Here is a 17,347-nt window from a genome sequence, read left to right as displayed (position 1 = left end):
TACTTGGTTACGACTTACTTTTTCATTGATATCTGATTATTTTCAATGTTGTCTGAAATGAATAAAACTTCTGTGAACATTCACCCACACATTTTAACAGGAACTTTTCATTTTGTTGACTTATACCCAGGCTTAGGATAACTGGGTCATAAAGGAAGTGTATGTTTGATCTGCTAAGATTCTAACTCAATAAGCAGTCCTCCAGGTGGAGGGACATTCGGCATGCCTACATATGGTATATAGCTCTACTGCACTTTTTCAAAGTAGTTCAAAACTAAATTTCTCTAATGAAAAAGATTTTGTACATCTTTTCAAATGGTGCCTGACCATTTATATACCAATTTCAATGGTGTTTGAACTTTTTGCTCAATCCAAATTCTTTTTTATTTATCATCTTTTTAATGATTACTCTAGTGAGGGTCTGACTGCGTACTTTACAATACACAAAGGAAGTCCAATATCCTGCAGCCCAAGAAGTTCTGTTATTTATATCCACTAAGTCTGAAATTCTTGTTTCTTTCCTATTTCTGGCATCATTTTGTTGGGGAATATTATTTTAAGGTGTGCGACTTTTGTTTATGCTCCATTTGTTTAACTCTGTGAATGCTGTGATTTTTTTGCCTGTCTAAAACACCTGATGGTCTAATAAATAGCAAGGCAGGTGAGGCTGGCAGGCAGAGAATAAATAGAAGGAGAAATGAGGGGGAGGGAGAGCAATGAGAGAAAGATGAGAGGAGGACATCAGGGGCCAGACACCACGCTATACAGCAAACCACGGAAAAAGAAGTAATGAAAGGTATACAGAAACAGGAAAACATGAGAGCCCAGAGGCAAAAGGTAGTCGGAATAATTTAAGAAAAGTTGGAAAGAAAGAAGCCAAGTAAAATCTGGGTATTCATAACTAAGAATAACCCTCTGTGTGTGATTTATTTGGGAGGTGAGTGGTGAGTCCCTCGAAAGAGCCAAAAGAGCACAATCAACCAAACACATTATGAACAATAAACTCAAAGGATGTTTACACAGTATTATTTTTTCTATATAACTTAAAATCATATTTGAGTTAAGGAATTATCAACTATATAATGCTCATTAATTTGTATATACCCAAATTCCAAATTTTATCAACGGTGGCATCTTATGGTCATTTCTTTTTTGTTCTATCACTATTTTATTTCACACACATATATATTTATGTATGCACATACATACATAAATATACACATACACACATTATCTTCCTCATCTCCCCTTTTCATGAAGGATCATACATCCTGACTATCTTCATAAAAGGCACTATTCAACAAATTATTGCCCTTTCAGCTTATGTAGTCATCTGTAAAAGGTGGAAAATTCTGTGTGTGAGAATTAACTATAGAAATGAATGTGAGCAGTCCACTGGCCTATGCAAAATGAGGTGTTAGTATACTTAACTAGCTCTACATTGTCCCTACAAGCCTTGTGCCCTCTGCTAGTAAAATGTTGTGACCCACATCAAAGAAATGCCTGAGCAGACTGAAGATGACATATCCATCAATGTCAGAGATGCACAAACCATGCTGGTTTAAAGGCTGGGAGCTTGCCATCTGGTTTGGCCAGTCTAGGATTTGGATACCAGGAAGAGCAACTAAAGGAACACTGCAGTTCTTATAGGTTGTATGTGTAAGTGGCAGAGTGAACTGAGGACATGGACTTCCACGGGGACCAGAGACAAATTTTACAAGCCCAAGGACTATTCAAGTTTGACTCTTCATGCCTCAAGCAGCACCGAACAATCTCTCATCAACCTTCCAAATCCAAGGAATACAGTGACAAAGGGCCTGCATAGGAAAATGGTGCAGCTGAAGACCCGGAGCCTGACTGCCTCATTGGCTTGTAAGTTACAAAGCCTCCCACTCTCTCACTGATCTTTCTACTACTGCACACAATTCTACAGCAATCTGGCGTGTAGCCTGTACCATTGCAAAGTAACACTGCCATCTACAAACTTCACACTCAGGAACCTCTCAACTGAATTAGGGAACAACTTAGAATATTTAAAGCACATTTATGATTATGTCTTGGGCTACAGTTGTAGCAGTCTTTTCAGGCTTGGCCTGCCAGAATTCTTAAAATCAAGTAGGGTAAAACATTCAACCTAGTTATAGTCTATCGTAGTTCTTTTGCTCTTCCAAGGAAATTTTTAAGTCAGCTTGTCAATCTCTACAAAAAACAATATAAAGCAATATCATTATCAACAACCCAAAATATCTACCAAGGACCTTAGGCCTGAGTTTTCAGTTTAGAAAAATCCATGGGCAGAGCAGAGTTGTGTATTTATTGAATTTTTAGTTTTTATAAAATATATTGTAGTTTCTATTGTGTAATTTTTGTATACATTAGAAGGATATTTCTAAGCAATTCACTTTACTTGCCGGGCGATGGTGGCGCACGCCTTTAATCCCAGCACTCGGGAGGCAGAGGCAGGCGGATCTCTGTGAGTTCGAGACCAGCCTGGTCTACAGAGCTAGTTCCAGGACAGGCTCCAAAGCCACAGAGAAACCCTGACTCGAAAAACCAAAAAACCAAAAAACAAAAAACAAAAAAAAAACAAAAAAAAACCAACAAAAAACAAAAAACAAAAAACAAAAACAAAACAAAAAAAAACAATTCACTTTACTTTTGATTTGATTCTTTTATGAGCATGCTATCATAATAGTATTTGAGTGCTGATTTTGTACCCTATTTTCCTGATTCATTTAGCAGTTCGAGTACCTTGTTTGGCCATCCTAGGATGGCCTCTTTAAATGAATTAGCTAAGACCTCTGGTCAAACGCCCAAGAGAGAAAAAAATATTTGCCTTGCTTGGGCTCTGCAGGAGAAATATGTAGTCTGTCTCCACTAGTCAAGGTGTTGGCTATGCTTCTCTACCCATCACTTCAGTCAGGAAGTTCAGTTGCAGTCCTAATTCAAGAATGAGCATCACGACTCCAAACTGGACTGCATCTCTGAGAACGCTCACACACAGGTGTTGTCTTTTAGTCTGTGCATGTGGAGCCTCACGTAAAGGTTTTGAATGTCACACCAACTCTACATTTTTGACTAAAAGCTTTCTTGTAGAATTATTTTCACAGGTTTCTGGATATGCTATACAAGTCCATGTACTGATAATACACATTATGATTGGCACCGACAGGAAGTTTCATCTTTTGAAATGCCTTTTGATGCTGGTGTAAAGGATAGGCGATTCATAAAATGAGCTGGGAAGCATTTTGTATTTCTGGAATGTTTGAAGCATAAAATTATTATTTTTATTCATTAAATAATTAAGATACTTTATTAACATCCATTCTGCTATTTAGGAAGAGAAATTCACTGCTTTTCTTTCATTATGCTACAAATAGAGAAGTATAGATAATGGTATAATTTATTGTATTGATGTCTTCTTTATAAATAATGCTTTTAAGAAAAAAATTGTAAAGTTACACATGCTTAAAAAACATACATAAATTTAATAAACCTCTATTATCACTAGCAGTAAGTAAATTACTAGTCAGCACTCAAGTCATGAAAACAGGCATGGATAACTAATATAAACCACAGAGATAATGATTCAATCTTTATCTTGTCTGCATTTGCTACTTATGAAGAGGAAGTAAACACCAGAGCCAATTATATTTCTGTAATCTTCACCTGTGCCTGTATGGTTCTGAGTCCATTCCTAAAAGAGGTGGTCTGTAGTCACAACTCATGACACCACTGGAGTTATAACATGATGATTTTGCACTTAGCAATATCCTAAGTAGAGTATCCTTGAATGGGTTAATTTTTCTTCAGGTTAAATCCAAATTTCTCAATTCTAAGTTAGTTGGACAGAAGAAATACATGCAAAAGCATTTCTTTCCATGCCAAAACTAAACAAGTAAGATGTGTGCTCTCTAAATTTTCATTGAGGCCGTGTCTTTAATTCTGTGTGTGTAACAGGTGCTGAGACTTTCAGGGCTGCCAGTGTGTATGTTGCGTTATATTAGTAGTTCATAAACAATAAAACCTTTTTCTTAGTCTTTTCCCAGATGGGGTAAAGGATTGTTATAAAGAAGTAATGGTGGCTTTTAAATTGTGTATACAATTGAGGAAAATCACCTTTGTGCTCTCTTTGTACCAACACATGAACTACTCAATTTACAACTTGGTTATTCTATTTCCCTGGGACATGGAGGAAAGCTCAGAATCCTGGCACACAATGAGGATGGTTAAGACAGAATTACATTTAAAAATTTTTCTCTCGAAAGTTAAAAATATCTAGATACAAGTATATCTGGAGAAATATTTTAAATATTGTTAAAATATAATTCAAATAAGATTGACGATCACTGTGACTAGAATATGTTTCCTGAAATTCATGAGCTTGAATCTTAACCCCAATGTAACAGTGTTAAAAGTGGGGACTTTAAGGGGTAATAGGTTTTCAAAACTGTGGCTTCATGATGGACTAATTTTAATGGAAGAGTAAGTTTTGTTACAAAACTAAGAACATCCCTTTCCTTGCTTTCTCTCACCCTGTCTTTACATTTTACTGTTGGGAGCATGTGACAAAAAGACCCTAGCCAGATGCTGGAGCCTTGATTCCCTGCACTAAAAACCATGGAACAATAAATTTTTGCTTATAAACAAGCCAGCTTCCAGTGTTCTGTTATAATAACATAAAGCAAATTAGCACAAGTAAACGTGAATTGCATTTCCATAATATGTGAAATTTAATCTTTATTAAATGGGACTTACTTTAGCTTTGAATAAACATACTTTGTAAACATTCTCTAAAATGTTCAAATCAAAAACAGAACTACACAGTAATTTTATAAAGCACAAGACAGTTTTTACTCATTTATTTATAAAACTCAGTATTTAATATTACACACATACACACACACACAGAATAAGAGGAAAAATGTCTGATTTAGTCTCCAGATGAAACAATACAGAGAAAAACTTATATTTTCAAATTTCCAGAGATTCACGGTTAAAAACTAAACAAAAAAATTAGTTCCAAAGAAATGGTTCAGAGATTATAGCTTTGGAAATTGCTGGTGTGCGTGTGTGTGTGTGTGTGTGTGTGACTAAATGTGTCTGTTGGAGAAATAAATTCAAACAAAACTTTGGCAGTTTTAATGTTAAATGACATACAAATAGTAACCACATAATTATTTATGAATTACACTTGGATCAAGTTCCTCTTCTTCAGATCCTAAAGAGTTACACTATCTTTAACTTTTATGAAGATAAAATGAAAATTGGAATATTGTGAGCCCAGGTTATATCAGCATGGGACATAAACATTCTGCATTTTTACAACAAATTCATTAATTGTATATGATATTCATTAATTATATCTGATATCCCATTCAAAAGAGTGATGCAACTTTATTTAGGGAAAAGATTAATTTATTTCAAAGGATTTCTCACATATTTTAAAGATGTCTTTCTTATATACCACCCTTTCAATTCATATTTTAATAATTTAAATTCTAATTATTATTGCCAAGATATTACAGGCAATTTTACATTCCATTAACCTTGCTTTGTTTTAATAATAAAGATTCTTGGTTAGATTCCTTTAAATGATCCAGAGTATAATTCCTGGCTGCCCTGGGTGTGCTTTAGCTCAGCTGCACATTCATCAGCTAGTTTTTCCTGTTAATTATAGATGACTCAAACATGCTTTCTCAGGTTCTGATTGATGGACTGTATTCATGGGTGTAGCTGTTAAGAAGGATAAACATTTATAACAATTTCCACTTGGAGGTTTTTATTTCCATTCCTACTAGCCAAATAAATGGACAGCCCAGCAATCAAGCTGAGAGTTAGGAGCAATGTTCCGTGTCCAGACAAATGAGGAAGCACAAGTGAAGTACTGAGTTTGTATGTAGCACACAGTGAGTGAGTTTCACAACAGCAGATAAACAGAGGGACATGCTTTTACTCTAAGAACCAAATGGTCATCTTCATACTGGCCTTTGGAAACCAGTATTAATGATGAAAGATGCCCTTCTGTATATTGTGAATGTGCTTTGTTACCATTGATTAATAAAGAAGCTGATTTGGTCAATGGCTAGGCAGATTAGAATCAGGCAGGAGATCCAAGCAGAGATACAAGGAGAAACAGTAGAATCAGGGAGTTGCTAGTAGCCACCAAAGAAAGAGCCACGAACCTCATAGTAAAATATAAAATAATCGAAATGGGTTCATTTAAGTTGTAAGAACTAGTTAATAATAAGCCCGAGTTAATAGGCCAAACAGTTTGTGATTAATATTAAACCTCAGAGTGGTTATTTGGGAACGGGCGGGTGGAAAAAAAGCCTCCAGTTACAATTAACATTTTGATTTGCACAAGAAAAATATTTAAATTGAAAAATGATCCAAACTACAGACAGGAAGCAGAGAATTCTGAGTATGTATAATATTTAACACAAACGGAGCCTTTCATCCTGAGTGTCTGTGTTACTAGCAGCTCTTATGTCACATGTATTATTTTCAACCTTCAGAGAAATAGGTGCTACCACATTTTAGACCATTCTCTACAATAATGCCAGGGTATGATTATGTTAAATACTTAGAGTAAAAGCACTTTCCAGTGGAAGGGCTAATATGTGAACTTGGCATAAATAACATGTGTGTGCCATGTCTGACTAGGCACTGTGAGAACACCCATGAGAAACACATGACCAGTGAGCAATTTCTAGCACGAAGCCAAGGTGAGTATGGCCCAAGGGGAAGGGGAAGGGTAAAGGGAAAGGGTAAGGGCTGGGAAGCAGGGGAAAAAAGTTTAATCTACAGGCTCAGTGAAGAGAGAAGGGAGTGTGCTAGCCCTTCTACCCACCTACCTTGGACTGTAGGGAAAACACTAGATTATAAATGCAGACCCCACTATAGGCTTTTCCACGTCATCACACAAGCTCTGAGGTTTCCTCAGTCATTTCTCTCCAGTTTTTTCAACACTGGCCATTTTAACAATATTCTCACTACTCGCTTAAATACTTCTAATTTCTAATACACACTAAAGCACTATTTCAGGATGCACAGATGTGGTGGCCTACACATATCTAAAACAGCAAATAAAGTCTAATTTTTAAGGAGAGAATTTTAGGGTGGAGATCTATAAACTGGTGACAAAGAGGGTAACTGGAGATGACATCATGAAGGTGGTTGGTTGTTCATGGAAATGTCTGTGACAGGGTAGTTAGTATCTAAGCTAACTCCCGAAGACAGAGAGAGAGAGGCAAACACATGGAGATGTGGGGCAAAAGATGGACCCCATGTGCTGGAAGGTTTCCACTTGCTTTCTGAAGCGTAGGGGCCCACAGGCGTGAGTGTTTTCACCTTGACTAAATGTCAGAGAGTACGATTATGTTAAATACTTAATGTGAGCTTATTTTGACTCTTTCAAAGTTGTTGACAACAGGTGTGGCTACAAACAAGAAACCCCGACCTAGGGTGTGGTTACTTGGTGTCTCTGACGTTAATGGCCCCAGAGGTGGATCCACAACGCCCTGACTAAAGGTCAGAGAATTCAAGGCTATTCATGCTCCTTCATGTTAAAATAGGAGATCTGACATTGGGAGTGGCTGCCGACAGGATACTTGGTGTAAGGTGTATTCGCTGCATATCCTGCCCAAAGCATCAAAATGCTTTACTCAGGAAATCATGGCCTAATGTATCAAGAATTGACAAAAGTAACTGTTCTGGTTGTCCTTTATGTCTTGTGCCTTCTTCCCCCCCTTTTGTATTGGGTTATAAAACCATATGAAAATAAATATGGATGAATTCAGTATTCACCGAGTTGCCCTCCTGGTACTATCCTAGGTCTCTGTGTGTATTTCTTTCATGTCTCTGTTCCTCCTACCTAACATTTCTAATCCTCGTGTTCCTACCCTGGAACGTACAAACCCATTACAGCAAGACCATGAAAGAAGTCACCCCAATGTGTGGTTTATGACACTGAAGAGTCCAGAATCCAAGTACTTTGATACCTTGGGCATTTCACAAGTTCAGTGTAACCCAAATCAAAAGCACTTCTCACCAAACTATGCTCCTCCTGTACTGCTCCCCTTGTGTGAGCTGAACCTCTATTACATGACATCCATTTATCAAAGCCATAAACCAGGCTGTCCTTGTTTTTTTTCTGTCTTCTCTCTTTCATCATAGCCTTTTTGACCTAATCTCCAAATGATACTTTCTAATATGCTCATGTCTTCCATCCTCACAGCTAAATCACCTCTAAAAAGAGTCCTGAAACCTCACAGAGCAGTCTGATTCCATGCTGAGCCCTTGAATCTGTGCATCACACTGCACACAATGCCTAATCCTCAGCAATGACTTCTCAGCACCCAGAGCACCACAAGTTCTCTTGTGACAGGATCCTGTGTTGCTGGAGTTTGTGGTACTAGAGCCGGTTGCTGTGAGATGGCTGGAAAGACCTCCTCTGCAGCATACCTTGTTACTGCAAGCCTCCATGCCTCTGCACTATATCACTGTCTACAATTTATTGTTTGATTTTAAAGACATAGTCTTGTGTCTTCTAGACTAGCCTCACTGAATAGCTGAGCATCACTCTGAGTTTCTAATCATCCTCTGTGTACCTCTCAAGATGTGGTATCACAAGCATGTTCCACCATACCCAGTTTATGGGCTATTAGGGTTCAAACATAAGGTTTCTGGAATACTAGGCAAGAAGTATCTACTAAACTCCATCTCTAGTCCTGATCTCTAGAGTTTTATTCTCCCCTAGTCTGGATGTCTTTTTATTGTGTCTCAGGTCAAATTTAAGATGGCATTCTCTTCTCACTGGCATGGTTCCTCCATCCTTAAACATGTTGTCAAGATAAAAGTCATTTTAGAGGCGGGCGGTGGTGGCGCACGCCTTTAATCCCAGCACTTGGGAGGCAGAGGCAGGTGGATCTCTGTGAGTTCAAGACCAGCCTGGTCTACAAGAGCTAGTTCCAGGACAGGCTCCAAAACCACAGAGAAACCCTGTCTCGAAAAAGCAAAAAAAAAAAAAAAAAAAAAAAAAAAGTCATTTTAGAATAAAGGCCATCTTGAAGCATTGTACTTAATGTACAATAGCATATATTCCCTTCATTCATGTTCTTTGCTTTTAAATTATCAAAACTTTCATCCTGAACACTATCTTTATAGTTGCCAATACTAAGATCACCTTCAACTCGGATCATAACATTCCTTCCTCTTTGTAGTAAAGCTTGTATGGACCAATGAGTTCTTGATGAGACTTTCCGATTTAATTGTTTTAAAAAGTGATCAATATTTTATTTTCATTTCCTCTCAATATACAGCAAACTCTAAACTACTATTGGAAAAGGAAACTCATAGAAGCAGAAGCTTTATATCTTTGATATTAGCAAATTTTCCAGCACCATTCTTTTCTGACAATAATTATAATTTAACTAAAGCATTAGAAATTCAGCCCCCCTTAAAAAAAAAGAAATTCAGCCCCCTTAGCTCTTACAAGTATTATTGACAGTAAAATATTTTTTATCATTTCTGATGCACAGAGTCCAGAAGAGGGCATCATTCCCTGTAACTGGAGTTACAGATAGTTGTGAACCATCCTATGGGTGCTGGGAATTCCTCTGGAAGATCAGTCAGTCAGTCCTCTTAACCCCTAAGGCATCTCTCTTTCCCTATTACCAGTTATTATAATTTCCTTCATTTTTTACATTGCAGTAGCATAAAACTTATTTTAAGTTTCAGAAGTATATAATGATGAAAACATTGTTCATTGATAACAAAAGAAACGTGCAATAAGATACTATCCAGGCACAGGTAGTTTCTCAGGATACAGTGCAATGATAGAAGAAAGCAAGGCCATTCCACATATAAACTACTTTTCCTTGAAGAAAAAGTCAAGTTCTTACACTGTAAGCATTACTGCCATATTAATATAGGTAAAGCTTGTTCCCCCCCCCCCAAAGCAAACATCATACCAAATATTTAGTAATTGTTTTCCTTAGAATGCACTATAACATACAGGAAATTCAACTTGTAATGGTTGCATGCCTTGGGATGATAGAAATTACACATGTCAAAAGTTGACAGCTCTAGCAATCTTGATGTGTCTATCACCAAAAAGCACTAAAAAATCTCATAGTAAACAACCACACATGACAGTGATAAATACAGCAATGGTTTCAAACAAAATATCACCTATGGCATCATTAACAATGGTAACAGACACCCCGAACTAAGGCTGTTACACCTTCTGTATTGAACATTCCTTATACTTCCAGTCAGGTACCAATTGCATGACAGGATCAGAGGACATTGATTCACGTGAACTGATGAGGGCTCAAGCGTAAACACTGAGCTTAGCCTGAAAACAGATGGGGTGGCAGATGGGACTGCAGACAGGGTTCACATGATCTCTCTGAAACAACTTTACTATTCAGTAAGATGTGGCTCAAATCTCACAAAACATCATAAATCTAATATCATTTATATATACCTTGTCTCCAAAAACTAAATACTTAATACCCAAAATTTATTATTTTAAAATTTAAGTACCTACATATTAAATTATTTAATTCAAAGCTATTTTCTAACAATCTTTAGAACAGATGGTATGAAAAAGCAGTTTCCCGGTGGAATCAAATGCACACGGTCTACTTGCTGAAAAAGGGTAAAATTAATTACCTTCCTTCATTGATGAGTTCAATAAATGCAAGGCCTGCATTCTTCTGGATAGAATTCTGCCATTCCTAAAGGGATAAACCAAAGAAAATGTAAGAAAGATGAACATGCAAATGAAACAGCAACTAAATAAGGCCCATGCTGACACTGTAGGTAACATCCATAATACTTTGCAAGGTTTTATAACAAGCGTCATTTCAGAAGAAAGAAATTTTAATGACCCTGATTCAGACAGTTTAGAAGACGGCTTTTGGTTCCCAGAAAACTGAAGTTTGCTGGAAATTAAGACAGTAGTTTAGTTTCCTTCCAGGGAAGAACAAATGGCCAAAGCTATACAGGCCTAAAGCTATACACAAGGAAGAGATAATTTATATGAATGAAAATTTTAGTCATTAATACATAGCTTTCATTATAACCTGAAGCAAAATTAGAAATGGCTTTATGCATCTATGTTTATGCAAGAAAACCTTTATATAGCATGTATGCATCTATATATTTTTGTAGTGATACTTCATTTGTATTTTAATAAAGTTTGCCTGAAGATCAGAGAGTAAAAATAGTCCCACTGGTCAGCCTTACAGACCAGGCAGTGGTGACATACATCATTAATCCCAGTAGCCACACTAGTTTGCCATAGAAACCAAGGTGGTAGTGGTGCACGCCTTTAAAGCCAGCACTAGAATGGAATATAAGATGGCAAGAGATAGCTCTCAGACACAGTCTCATTCTGAGGTTCCTTGAGGCAAGATTGCCATTTTGGACTGAAGTAGAGGTAAGAACCAGTGGCTGGCTGTTTTGCTTTTCTGACCTTCAGACTGAACCTCAATATCTGTCTCTGGGTTTTTATTAATCATGCTATATATTTATGCATTTACACCTTTATGCATCTGTGCATTTATGCATCTATATGCTTATGTTTCTGTGCATATATACACATACACACACACACCTCCATGCACATATAGCTTTATGTACCTTTGCCTTTCTTCACCTACGCATTTCTGCATCCATAGCCATACACAGGTATACATATATGTATCTATGTCTTTATGCATATATACATTAATGCAATATACCTCTATGCTTCTGTGCCTTTGTACATTTATATTCCTTTATGCATTTGTAGCTGTACACATCTTTGCCTTTATGCACCTATGCCTTTATGTATCTATAACTTTATGCAATCTATGCCTTACAATGTATTTCCTTTTTTCTTAGGTAGTATTATATCCTTCTGGAGACTTTGATGGAGTTGAAGAATTTATAGTTATAGTTTTCTTTAGTTATGATAAATGATAAAGGAGATATAAATATTGTAACTAATTCTTGCTTGATAACTGTTTTACTATGTTAAAGTTAAAACCTTTTTATTTAAGCAGAAAAGGCGAGGCGATGTGAGAGTCCCCTCTGTGCGCTGTGATTACCATTAATGAACAAAGAAACTGCCTTGGCCTGTTGATAGGGCAGAACTTAAGGTAGACGGTGAGGACTGGATCGAATGCTGGGAGAAAGAAGGGCAGATTCAGGAACACTATGGAGTCACCGCCAGACATAGACATGCTGAAACTTTGCTGGTAGGCCATGACCTTCGTGATGATATATAGATTAATAGAAATGGGTTAAATTAATATGTAAGAGATTAGCCAATAAGAAGCTAGAGCCAATGTGCCAAGCAGTGATTTAATTAATACAGTTTCTGTGTGATTATTTCAGGTATAAGCTAGCTGGGTGGCTGGGAAGAACTTGCGGCCTGCTCCTCCTATCCAAACTGATAGATAATTATTTCAAGGAAAAACATGAACCTACATTTTATGCACAGAAGGATAAACGTCAGACACTGCACATCCCCAGAACAGGGTCAATTGCTCGTAGAATTGGCAGAAAGGACAGAGGCTTCCTTTCTAAGGATAATGGCATTATTTGATGAGAGCTGTTGATGCTCAAGTAAGGGCAGTGACATTGATGATCTGTGTTGTCACTGTCTTGGCAGCTGCCACATCAGCTTTCCTGACCCTCAAGGTATTGGGGTATGTATCTATGAAAGCTCATGATATAGAAACTTTTGAGAAAAGAGGGGTGAGCATTTACTTCTAGCCCCACAAATACTCCAATAGTTAACTCAATTTCATCCCAGTTCAAAGACTCTGGCTATAGTGTCCACAGTGCCAGTGTCTTGCATACCAGTGCGCTGAAGGGATATTCTTATATTCATAGACAGATTTCCCAGTGAAATTCTAGATGCAGTGACATTTTGACTGTGGATTTTAGTAACAAGGAACTAACTGTGACTTTCTACAGTAGAGAAGGAGGGAGCCACTAATCTCATAAACTTCTGCTCAAAATCCCTAAGGAGTCCAATTTATTGTGTTGTTAGACAGAAATGTAAAGCTGTACTCTTACATGATTACAAACATAAAATATTGGCAGAGAGAGGGATGAGGAAGAGAGCAAATTCTTACACAGTCTGCCAAAGTCTTCAGGTCTAACAGATGGCAGTGTGGTGGTCTGAAAGAAAACAGCCCTCACAGGGCAATGGTACTATTAGGAGATGTGACCTTTTTGGAGTAGGTGTGGTCTTGACAGAGGAAGGGTGTCACTGTGGAGGTGGGCTTGGAGGTCTTCTATGCTCAAGCTATGCCAGTGTCACATTTTCTTCTGCTTCCCATGGATCAAGATGTAGAACTTTCAGCTCCTTCTCCAGCACCATGTCTGTCTGCACACCACTATGTCCCACCATGATGATAATGGACTAAACGTCTGAAACTATAAGCTAGCAGCAATTAAATGCTTTCCGTTGTAGGAGTTGCTGTAGTCATGGTGTCTTTTCACAGCAATAGAAACCCTAACTGAGACAACCATTAATTTTGCTGCCCTTCTAGCTCTCTATTATAACAATAACAAACATATAAAGTCACAGGGAAAATGGCCTAACGCAGTCATACAACCACAAAGTAGTGGATTCAACACTTGCTTAGAGTTAGGGTAACTGTTAAACTCAGTGACACTGAACTGATACTCTCAACAGCAAGAAAAGTGAAAAATAGAACTAAGGTAGACCAGACCTCTGCTGTCACTCCAAAGGGTGTCCCTAGTGCAGAATGACAGGAAAGAAAAGAAGGCAGGAAGTGGGTAGGTGGGAGGAAAAGAAGAAAGGAAGGAAGGAATGAAGGAAGAAGTAGAGAAAGAGCTCCAGGAACAGAAAACAAGTAATTGAGATAGAGCTCCACATTTTGAAGCAATTGAAAATGAAACAATTGATGTGTATGCTGGGAATCATTGGTTAATGAATAAAGCTGCTTTGGTCTACTGGAAAGGCAGAATAGAGCTAGGCAGGAAAACTAAACTGACTGCTGGGGAAAAGAAGGCACAGTAAGAGAGACACCATATAGTCGCCGAAGGAGAAAGCTGTAAGCTGCTAGCCAGAACCTCACTAGTAAACCACAGCCTCATGGTAAAATACAAAATAATGGAAATGAATTAATGTAAGATATAAGAGCTAGCTAGCAATATGCTTAAGTGATTGGCCTAGCAGTTTTGTAATCAGTACAGTTTTGGGGTGATTATTCAGGTCTGGGTGTCTGGGAAATGAACAAGCAGTCTCTGCCAACAAACAGTTCACCCCTTCCCCGCAAAACATGAATTCTTAAAATAAAGATTGAAAAAAATCAAAAAAAAAAAAAGAAAAAAGAAATTTGTATCTTATACCAGTGTACTATTTTTTTTTTAAATTTTTGTGAAATATATGCTTTCTCAGGGTATATCCTGCCCCAAGAGACCCCTGCACAGCATAAACTCATTATGAGTAAAGGAGCAGCGTGATTGCATCCTGCTGGGCATACAAACACTCCACATCAAATTTTTATCTTGTGGGAAACATTTAATTTCAATTTGAAATGCTTGCAGAGGACCACCAAGTCTTTAAACCAACCCGATCACCATTTTTAACTGTTCTTGTGGATGCATAAAACTTCCTTAAGATGAGGGGCTTTCTCAGGGAACTGGATCTTGTGTGAAGACCCTTTGAAATGGGACACTTTGAAGACAAATAAGTTCCAGAAGGGTGACGATGAAATCCCTATGTTCTCTTATGTCAGTACGATGACCAGTAGACAGCTCAGGCCCCAAACATCACTCTTTCCATCAGTTTCTCATCATCTGTGCCAGCTCACTGCACATTATTCATTCCTTCTTCTTTGTATAAGATTAAACATGGCAACTTTTAATATCCTTAGATATTTAATCTATCGTAAACATTTTGAAAATATGGTAAATATTAGAAGGAAAACAAGAGGGTAAGAATAGATTTAAAGTCTTCTGTAAATTGAAAATTGAAAAAAAAATTGAAAATTGATTTTCTATTTCCTGTGTTCTTAAGATCGACGTAGTATTAACTATCACCAAAAAGTGGTGGTAGTCCTTAAAATCTTCAAAGTAAATGTTCACTGTAACTGATAAGATGACGACATGTTGAAAAATCCAAGCAATAAATTAGTAAAACTAATAAGAACAAAAACTTGAGTGAAGAATATGTATAAAATAAAAAAGTAGTGTCCCACACATTTCCTATGAAAGGTAAATTGTGCATAAGTTTCTTATTGCCAACTCGAGACAAATGAAAGTAACCAGTGAAGAGGGAACCTAAATTGAGAAACTGTCTAGGTCAGACTGGCCCATGGGCATGTCTGTGTGTACTGTCTAGGTCAGACTGGCCCATGGGCATGTCTGTGTGTACTGTCTAGGTCAGACTGGCCCATGGGCATGTCTGTGTGTACTGTCTAGGTCAGACTGGCCCATGGGCATGTCTGTGTGTACTGTCTAGGTCAGACTGGCCCACGGGCATGTCTGTGTGTACTGTCTAGGTCAGACTGGCCCACGGGCATGTCTGTGTGTACTGTCTAGGTCAGACTGGCCCACGGGCATGTCTGTGTGTACTGTCTAGGTCAGACTGGTCCATGGGCATGTCTGTGTGTACTGTCTTGAATGCTGGGAGATGCAGAAGAACCCAGTCTGCTGTGGGCAATATTATACTAGGCAAGAGACCCCAAGACGAGCCAATAAATAAGTGTTCTTCCATGGTTTTTGCCTTCAACTTTCCTGCCTTGAGTTCCTATCCTGACTTCCCTCATGATGGGCTATTACCTGGAAGAATAAGTTGAAATAAATCCTTTTCACCTCCAACCTGCTTTTGGTCATGGTGTTTATTATAGCAAAAAGGAAAAGAACAAAAAAGGAAGAGAAAGGAAAGAAGGAAGGGAGGGAGGTAGGGAGGGAGGGAAGGAGGAAGGAAGGAAGGAAGGAAGGAAGGAAGGAAGGAAGGAAGGAAGGAAGGAAGACACCTAGGACAAAAAGATAAGCTAATTCGTATCTCAGTGTATGTGTAAAATATTTTAAGTATTCTTCACTTTTGGCCTTTCATTGCTTACATTTATGAATATTGTATTAGAAGCTTATATTAAAAATAATGTAATAAACAATAAAAATATTAATGATTAACTGGTTAATTTAAAGAGATTACTAATATAAAGGATAATCGTGTAAAAACAAGTAGGCAACATAAGGATACCAATATTTAGGGGTACTCAAATCCCTCATATAAAATGATATAATATTTCTATATAATATAAGCATATCCCTGGTACAATATAAATAATAATTAGGTTTGTAGTACTTAGTACATATGGTGATATAAATGTTACATAGAAAACTATTCCTATTATACTTCTTAAAGAATGACAGCACAAGGTTTGAACATGTTCAACATAGCTGCACATACTTATTAAAGGAAAAATCCATCAAGAGAATATTACAGTTCTAGATAGTCACCCTCAAAACCAAAGGACACCCGATTTCATAAAAGAAACACTCTATCTAAAAATCACACATCTACCCTAACAAATAGTAGGTGACTTCAATACACCACTCTCATCCAAATACCATACATCAAATTGATCTAAGAGACATCTACACAACATTCCACCCAAACACTAAAGAATATTTTTTCTGCTTTGTTTTTATTTTTTTTCAGAAGCCTATGGAATTTTCTACAAAAAGAGGCATACAAAACTGACTCTGAACAACAAACATATTATCACATGAAAATTAGGCCAAGACAGAAATCAAAAAGGAACATAAAACCTTTTAAAAACTGAATAAAAATGAACATATAACACATCAAAAACTATGGACACAACGCAATTCTAAGAGAAAATATGTAACATTTAAAAAAATTAGTGTTTGCCACATTCAAATATATAATTAAGATTTATTTATAGACATGGTTTTGAATTCCCTCAAGTCTTGAAATTAAAGTTTGATACAATAAGAATTTCCAAAACAATATTCAAAAACTGAACATGTAAAGCATATCTCTCCTAATTTTGGATTTAGCATGAGAACATAATGCTAAATTTTACTTGACACAAGAAGTTATATGAGACGGGATGGAAATTTCGGAGCTGGGATGGACCTTTCTCTTCAGAGAATGGCCTCCTTTTCCTTTCCTTGACTATCCCATTGGAGCTTACTTTTCTTTTAGGGTGAGCATCTACATCTTTTTAGATGAACCAATTTATGTGAACACAAAGGGAGGGAGCTTACAGAAAGTATCAAACAAAAGGATGGATGTTAAAAGATTAAGAAAAAATGATGAAAACTGTGTAAACTTTATTTA

The 17,347-nt window shown here is 37.2% G+C and overlaps 1 protein-coding gene across 2 annotated transcripts in view; it reads right to left on the bottom strand.

The window, feature by feature from the left end:
- The window catches only part of Nbea (neurobeachin), a 487,335-nt gene that overhangs the window by 233,502 nt on the left and 236,486 nt on the right, over nucleotides 1–17,347 (bottom strand). For both annotated transcript variants that reach the window (XM_057757235.1, XM_057757236.1), the window contains exon 35: nucleotides 10,681–10,745. In XM_057757235.1, the coding sequence (XP_057613218.1) occupies nucleotides 10,681–10,745 (65 nt within the window). The remainder of the gene's footprint in view (nucleotides 1–10,680; nucleotides 10,746–17,347) is intronic.

This window comes from Chionomys nivalis, chromosome 24, assembly GCF_950005125.1.
Source record: "Chionomys nivalis chromosome 24, mChiNiv1.1, whole genome shotgun sequence".
Lineage (NCBI taxonomy): Eukaryota > Metazoa > Chordata > Mammalia > Rodentia > Cricetidae > Chionomys > Chionomys nivalis.
Note: the sequence above shows the minus strand (reverse complement) of the source record. Positions and strands in the feature narration are given on the sequence as shown.